This window comes from Protopterus annectens, chromosome 2.part0, assembly GCF_019279795.1.
Source record: "Protopterus annectens isolate FY-2018-M chromosome 2.part0, PAN1.0, whole genome shotgun sequence".
NCBI lineage: Eukaryota > Metazoa > Chordata > Ceratodontiformes > Protopteridae > Protopterus > Protopterus annectens.
This window is the reverse complement of record NC_056728.1, coordinates 309,352,607-309,361,170: the sequence shown is the minus strand read 5'-3', so window position 1 is coordinate 309,361,170 and position 8,564 is coordinate 309,352,607. Positions and strand designations below refer to the sequence as shown.

The window sequence follows — 8,564 nt, the reverse complement described above, 5'->3', positions numbered from 1 at the left end:
CCTCCTTGAGGTCCAATGTCACCAGCCAAGACTCCTTGCCCAGCATGGGAAGAAGCTGCTGTAATGTGAGCATCTTGAACTTTGGTACGAGTAAATATGTGTTTGGGATGGATAGGTCCAAAATAGGTCTCCAATCTTTGCCCTTCCTTGGTACCAGGAATAGTCTGGAATAATAACCTTGACCCTGTTCTTGTGCAGGTACCTCTTGAATAGCTTTCATGTCCATGAGATCTGAAATTTGTTTTTGTGCCTCTGCCCTTTGATTGTGTGGCAGGTTTGGCATGCCTCTCATTTTTGGAAGGGTGTGAAAGTGGAATCTGTAGCCTCTGTCTATAATGTCCAGGATCCATTTGTCTTTTGTGACAATATGCCAATTTTTCGAAAATAATGCCAGTTTTCCACCTAAAGGTGCTGCCATTTGAGCCTTGCTTGGCATGCAAAGGGGAAAGTCATTGGGTCTGCTTTCTGAATGGCTGTGAACTATCCTCACCCCCTCTTGGTGTAGGTGTTTGCCATTGTCTGCCTCTAAATGATCCTTGAGATTGCCCTCTACCTCTCGGGCACCTGTATCTACCTCCTGAGGTCTGTCTGTGGCTGGAAAGGACCAATTTTTTAAAGGCCAATTTCTACTGAAACGTGGCGGCTGTACCTGTAAGAAATCTTTCACTGTTTGCATTGATTTTGCCTTTTCCTCCATTTTCTTTAATACCTCCTCAGCTTTAACACCAAACAATACATCTTTTTGAAGAGGTGCATCTAGTAATTTAGCTTTGACATGGTCTGGTAAGGTTTGCTCTTTGAGCCAAGCATGTCTACGTATGACTGATCCTGTAACAGCAGCTCTACAAGAGGCCTCTAAAGCATCAAAACCACATTGCAAGGTATGTTTACCCACTTGCTCTGCACTATGCAACAAATCCTGCAACTCCTTCAAGTCTGGTTGTTCAGGTTGTGACATTTTGCTTTTTAACTGAGATAACAAAAACTGTTGATACTTTAACATATGGAACTGACAGTTTAATGCCCTCATGGTTAAAGTGGCCGAGGTGTACACCTTTTTCCCCCACCTTTCTAAAGCTCTGGAATCTCTCTGAAGGTAATGGATTTTTGGCAGTGGAAGCCTTAATTCCTTTGGGACCCTGTGAAATAGTTTCTGGGTCAGCCGCATGGCTTTTGTATAGGAATTGGTGTGAATCACGCACCCGGTAATACCTGTCAGGCTTGACTGGGGCTGGAGGTAAAGAATCTGGGTTAAGGCTGGCCTCTGAATACACATCATCTAATATGTCTAAGACAGGAGGTATAGCCAGAGGCCTGTGCTGAGGGAGCAAGAGGAAATCCCTGAGCCTTTTCTTGGAGTCTGAGTACTCTTGGCCTTCCCAGTGGAAGTGTTCCCTCAAGGTATGCAAGGTTTCCCCAACAGAGTAATCCTCAGGAGGGGGGGGGGGGCAGAGGGAATGGACTCCTCTGCATCAGAATCTTCGAAAGGGGAGTAAGAATGTTCCAGGTCCTCAGAATGCTCTGAAGTAATGGAGGCCTGGTCCGAGGAAAGGTATTCTTCCTCCACTCTGGGCCTTATGTCCGGGGGGAGGGGGGGGGTTGAGAACCCCTGATAAGAGTAATCAAATCCTCAGCCATTTTGAGCATCTGCTTTTTAGGCATGGGGCCTTGAGAGGGGCCCTGTGGAGCTTGTCTTTTAGAATGCATGGCTGCTTTAGATTTAGTGTAAGCCTTAATGGAAAAAGAAGAAAAAGGCCTGAAGACACCTTGAGAGGTGGCAGGCCTGTCTGAACTCTGAGTTTCCCCGCCAAGAGTGACTTCGGTATCTGTAGTTTGGGTGTGGGCCGAAGAGCCTGCGACCTCGGGCACAGAAGACCAATGAAGTGTCATCGGTAGTCAGGGGCTGCGTAGGCGCCTCGCTGAGAACCAGAGCACATGTAGTCAGCTTTAGCGTGGTGTTGGTAGAAGTCGCGGGCCTCGTAAGTCAGTCCTTATCTTTACGTCGTGTACTCAAAATTGGAGTAGGAGTATCTGACGACATGTTGTAGTTAAACTTTTTGCCAAAATAGTGTTGGGCGAACTCCACCCGACGCTTAATAGTGCTTCTGTTGAATGTAGCACAAAAACGACAGGCCGAGACGTCGTGTTCTGGGCCTAAGCAAGGTATACAGAGGGAATGGAAATCCTTATGCGGTATTTGCTTCCCACATGAAATGCAATTATTAACTTTGTCTGACATCGGTCTGAGGCAAGAAAAGTTTCCCCAATGGGGTACTTAGCTTTATAGAAGTCTTCGGTTGAAAAAAATTCGTAATCTCAGGAGCTGGCCGACCGGCACTTGCGAATTGCTTCTGCTTCAGGCACCGCGCGGCAAGAAAGACTAAAGAAAATGGCGTCGGCTGGTTCTTTTATACCCCTGTCGCACTGACGTCAGGGAAGAAGCGACGACAACCGACGCCGGACCTAGACTTTGGAATTCGGACGACCGAGGACCCACCTGACGGCAGGAGAACCCATCTGTTATGACTGCAGCTGTATGCACGATGAACATCGATTAAATAACCCAAATTAAAGAAATCGTAAATAACTAAACAGGCAAACCTCAAACAGCTTAATCAACAGTGATTCCAAACAGTACCTTTACCACTGTGTGAAGGTCACCTGACATGAACTGCCAGAGACATGGCCAATAATTTCTTTTGTAAGAAGCGAACTGAAGAAGGTATAAACTATTTTCCTCTTATAACTGCATGTCTGTTAATAATAGAGGTCAAAGTAAGAGGCCGGCTTTGCAATGGGACATACAGAAGTTCTGAAATCAAATCAGAAGGCAAGCATCCTTCTACGGCCAATTTCTATGGATATGGAATTTTACTGCAAAAATTATTCCTGTGATGAAAACTGAACTATTGAGTCCCACACAGTTTTGTATTCGGCTCCTGCAGTACACCATTAACTTCCTCTAATCGTTTGTACAACTTCTGTGGGCCACTGGCTCAGTGTTTTAATATTTTTAATAACATTTCACAGAATGCCTTTTAAAAAAAATCACAAATGCACAATAAATATACCTAGCTCAGTAGGACATCATCTGAAATATGCTAGACTCCTAAATGTTCCACACTTGTAAATTTTTGCTCAGTGCACCTGCATTCACTTCATCAAGAAAACCAAGTAAACACATTCAAGTTAGAACCACAAATACAACAAATTAAAATAGCAATATACCACCTTGAACTGCTGGCTTGTAATTCCTGAACTGCTCTTCAGTAAGTTCAGATAAACCCCTCCTGGTGTTCTTCTCCGACTACCATCCTGATTGAGGAGAAAAAAAAGTCAGTTGCTATTTATAACCATGCATGTTACTATCCTAAGCAATAGTGCAAGTTAATTCTGCAAATTCAGGACATGAACAGATGGAATATTTCCAAAAATCAAACAAGTATATAAAAAAAAATATCGCCAAATCCCAAGTGAGTGAAAACAGTTGTGTACTTACACATTAGATCTTCATGATGTCTGTCCACTCCAAAGAAAACTGCTAGTCTTTTAGCACAATTAAGGGTTCCCTTTACACTCAAACTCCTCTCCTTGCTCCCATAATGAATACACTATGATCTCAACTTCTGGGCAAATCCTATTACAACCACATACATATGTATGCTTGCACAGACACACAGACCTATACCCAGATGTATGCGGCACACATGTGGCCTGTACAACTTACACTATATATACACAGTAACATACACATATATATATATATATATATATATATATATATATATATATATATGATATCGATATAGATATAGATATATATATATATATATATATACACACACACACATATATCTACATACATATACATACATATTTATATATATATATATATATATATATATATATATATATAAATATATATATATATATATATATATACACATACAGACATACATACATATAACACAAATTATACATATTAGACATACAACAATATCCCTTAAAAGTCTCAGGTACATTTGTTAGGGTCCTCGGGAACAGACACTAAAAATAAGGATAGGGAAGGTGAGAGGTATATTGAAATGGCAGACATGGATTACGAAGATCTAAAAGTGCATAACTTTCTTACTTTACATTATATAGGCTATCCTCTTCAAAGCAAGATAGAATCCCTAACAGTCTTAGAAGGATGCAGGACAGAACAGTGCCTATGAAGAAAGGCCTATATCTGGAAATCATATCCTTTTTACACAGTCTTGCAAAAGTATAGAACAAAGCCTTTCAGCAGCACAACTGTTACCCACAGAGCAATTCCTTAAAAAGGACTAAAAATTGGATGGGAAACTACACATTTGTCCCAGGGGTTCCACTTGTGTCCCTCATTGACAGGAGTGACAGGTGCTGACTGAGGTTTCTTTTGGGGGATAAACTTTTGGCTAGGCTTGTAAGGGTCCCAGGGCCTTTAGCCTAGTAACCTCCTATGATCTTAAGAATTGGAGAAGGCTCTTGCTGAATGAGGCCTCACTGAGGGGAGGTACAGCAAAGAACGATCCAGTCATACAGCCACCTGGAGAGAGTGGCTTTAGATGTCTTTTGGCCTCGTTTCTCATGGCACAAAAGTTGGTCATCTTTTAGGAGATGCTCAGTATGTAGAACCACATCCATTTATGAAATTTGTACTGTCCTTTACTAATAAAACTCAGGAAAGGATAATGGTAGACAAATGAACTGCTTTAGATTCAGGTCTATGGTTACTCTGGACATAAAGGGAAACTTAGCTACAGTCTGAAATGATCTTCCCTGACATCACTTCCTATACATATACATCTTTCAGCATAATTTTTTTGCAGTTCTGCTCTGGCAATCAGCTTGAAAAAGTGGAGTTTTAGTCTCCAATATGAAACTGTTACCCCATGGTAAGACAGAGCATTTGAACGATGATCACAGCGGAATGTGCACCTTTGCCTCGCAGATCTTTACAGACAGTAGCAAGTTAAACCCTGGCAGAAACTGAAAATATATGCCAAGTGTAGGAAAAGCTAGACCACTACCAAAAATGTCAACCAGGAACTGTAAAATAGTAGGAGTGAGGACCAAAAAGGAATCCACCTCTTGCTGAGAAGTTTGACCATTTTCCTCTGTATACCTCCCTAGTAAAGGGCTTTAGGACTAGATTTAGGATCTGGACCACCCCCGGCAGGTATGGACGGTCCCTGGCCATCAATGTAACTGAAGAAAACAATGTACTTACCATAAAAAAAAATCCAAGTTCATTTTCATCCAGTTCAACCTTTGGGTTGTTTTTGTATCCAACCTAGGTGCCTTCTTTTAAATTTGAGGATCAGTGACTGACTCCACCCGTACCAGTAACTTGCTCCTCTCCACTGAAGTACCTTAGGCAGAGTTTGCTGACTTGCACCTAAAACACTGATTCCCTCTTATAACTGGGGGGGGGGGGACTAGGTGCCACAGCTGACGGACATATTAATATCACAGGAAGACAGACAGAAAAATTTTACCAGACAGGGTCTTACATGAGGTTTGACCAATCACCAGAAGCTGTCACTGACAATACTGGAATGGGGAAGGAAGGAGGTGATGCTCTACAAGACAAAAATAAGACAACACGGATCTACTGTTATTTGATGTTATCTATTTTAGTCTGATTAAATCTTAGGGGCAGCCTCCCAAACTGCAGAAACATCTGGGCCTCAAGGAGAAACTTTCCTAAGAACAGTGGACCGAAAGGAGGAACGTGACCTGGACTGCATGTTTAATGTGTAGTGAGAAACAGCAGTGTGGACTATGTTGTTGCAGCACAAATGTCATCAATGGGACTTTCTTCATGAATGTCATAAAAGGAGTCATTGCTCTTGTGGAATGGGCTTTTGGTTTCGAATGTAGGGATTAACATTGGCCATTACAAACAAAAGAAATAAGAGTCCCACAGCCATTTGGAAATAGTGACCTTTGATGAGCTTTTTCCCAAATTTGCTTTAAAGAAGGATATGAACAGTTTATCTGACTTTCTGATATCCTTGATTCAGTGTGTAGAACCGAAAGTGTTTGCAAACATGTAATATGTGTAGGATATGGCAAATCTGACCGACTCAGATTTACTTTGGATGTCACCTTTGGTAGAAGAAATAATTTAAGGCCACTCTGTCTTTATGAAAAATGAGATATGGTGGTTTGCAAGATAGCAAATGTAATTCAGAGATCAGTCTAGGGCATGTAAATGCAACAACAAAAAGGTATGCTGTTACCAAAACGTTCCATCCATTCAATGTCTTCTGTGGACGACTCCTCTGTGAAGTCCAGATGTTCCTCTTACGTGGGACCTCCTCACTGGGATACTCTGGGGAGGTATCAGAAGAGGCAGGGGTAACCAGTTGGGTATCCTGTGGCTTTAGTTTCCACTGTCCCTGTGGACCGTCTTGGGTAGAAGAGGTGTGCAGGGGGAGGGGGGATGAGGATTCAAGGGAGGAGGTGACTTCCTAGCTGTGGAGGCAGGTGTGGCCCTCTTCAGAGCCCCGAAAGCAGACTGCTCCTGAGCGGGAAGTGAGTCCATCTCCAACAAGCCATGCCTGTGAGACGAGGACACTTCCAGCCCCGACGACAGCCTGCCTGGTGATGAAGCCGGCAATAAGCTCACCTGGGCAGAAGCATTGAGATGCAGAGTCTGCTCAGAATGTCTGGGAGTCAACCTCACTCTAGGTCCACCCAAGTCTGCTTTGACTTCGGGAGCTCTCCAGCTCAGAGAAGGCAAAAGAACTCCAAGCAAGTGCCTGACCCGATGAAAAAGAGATCTTTGGATCCGAACAGGAAGTCACCAGGTGAATTGGATAAGAAGCTCCAAAACTGGAGTCAAGTCAGAGGAGGAACCAAAGGTGGGGTGGATGGCTTGGATACCTCTAAGACCACTGGAGTAGAGGCTGAGGGGGGACTTAGCAAGTCCCTGTGCCCATAAAATCTTCTGAACTACCCATTCCACATCATCTTCTGTAAGGTTCCTGGAAGAATGGGAAGAAGCCAAAGAAGCAGATGAAGATCTTGGTAGCAGGACACTCAGTAAGGAAGGCAGCAGGACTCTCAGTGGCACTGGATCCATCAAAGGGGAGTACTGCGTCCTTGGCAGTGAAAGTACTGGTTTGAAAGGACTGGCTATCACAACTGAGTGAAATGGCTCCGACCCATACAGATCAGAGGATGCTCAGCGCTGAAGGAGCTTGATCCAACAATGATCACTCTGAGCAGAAGGTCCCAAACAAGTTACAAACACAGCAGTTTTAGAAGACTTCGATCTCGGCTCTAAGGGATCAGATGAAGCTGAGGAAGGTTTCTTCTTTTCTCTATCTCCAGACTTGGAGGAAAAAGAAGCTGGGCTCACAGATTTAGGGGGACCACCACAAATGGCCATACTAAAGGCAGAACGCAATAAATCCCCAAGAATAAGCTTATTCTTCCATTGAACCAGGGCCCAGTGGTTGAAGGAGTGGCATATTACATAGTCTTCCTGGAGATGAAGTGGGCCCAAGCAATACACACAGAGTGCGAGTCACTGTAAGGTATCTTGTGACTGCACTTAGTACACTTTTTGAAGCCCGCAAGCTTGTTTAGCTTCTCAGCCATGATGAAGTACGGAAGGCCAGGAACACAAAGGTACCATCTCAATGAGTTCCCACAAAACACACACACACACACACACACACACACACACACACACACACACACACACACGTAAGGGGAGAATAATAAAGACACAGAGAAATAGAGAACTTTTTTTTTTTTTTTTTTTTTTTTTTTTTTTTTTACAGAAGGGATACAGGGAAGGGAGCTAAAATATGGATAGGGTATAACAGGACGAAACAGAAGGGAGAAGTAACCCAATACAAACTGGTTACTGTACAGGTATGAAGAATTCAGATAGACCAAAATAGGTGACAGGAATACACTACTGTTAAATAGAGAAGGACAGTCCTAGAAAGTATAGAAGATTATAAAACTGTAATATCACCGGAAAGATCCAAGAGCTAATGGTAGACCACGTCTTTTGCGAAGCAGCAAACATCTGAGGTAACGGGGAGAAGTCCATTATGGGCAAGGAGGAGGTATCCAAGAGCTTTTTGGTTGCCATGAGCTTGATAACAGCAGAGTCAGATCCTGTGGCTTGGATGTAAACTCATACGGGAGGACGAAATGAAAAACTAACAATATCAGATAAATCAGAACTACGTACAGGCAACAAAACTAGTAAAAGGAAAAAACGGATGCAAAAGCAGCAAAACCCTTTAATAGCACAAGAAAAGCTATAGTGAATTTAAAAGCGCTTTTTCATCAGCATTGAATGGCTGACTTCCTCGGAAAAACAATGAATTAATGCTACAACCATTGAAGGTTCAAATTAAAACACACGTTGTTACGTAAGATGCTGAACAACTCACTCAAAAATTAAAGAAACATGCTCATCATACACAACATTAAACCTAAAAAGTACCAACTATAAAACGTATAAAAAATATATATATTCTAACTGTATCCTAATAGTGAATAGTTTAAAC

At 42.6% G+C, this 8,564-nt stretch overlaps 1 protein-coding gene across 1 annotated transcript in view; it reads right to left on the bottom strand.

Annotated features, from left to right (window-relative positions):
* Positions 1–3,231: 3,231 nt before the first annotated feature.
* The window catches only part of PHAX (phosphorylated adaptor for RNA export), a gene marked incomplete at its 3' end in the record, with an annotated part of 485,618 nt that continues 480,285 nt past the window's right edge, over positions 3,232–8,564 (bottom strand). Inside the window, 1 exon segment of the mRNA XM_044060783.1 lies at positions 3,232–3,315. Within this exon segment, the coding sequence (XP_043916718.1) occupies positions 3,232–3,315 (84 nt within the window).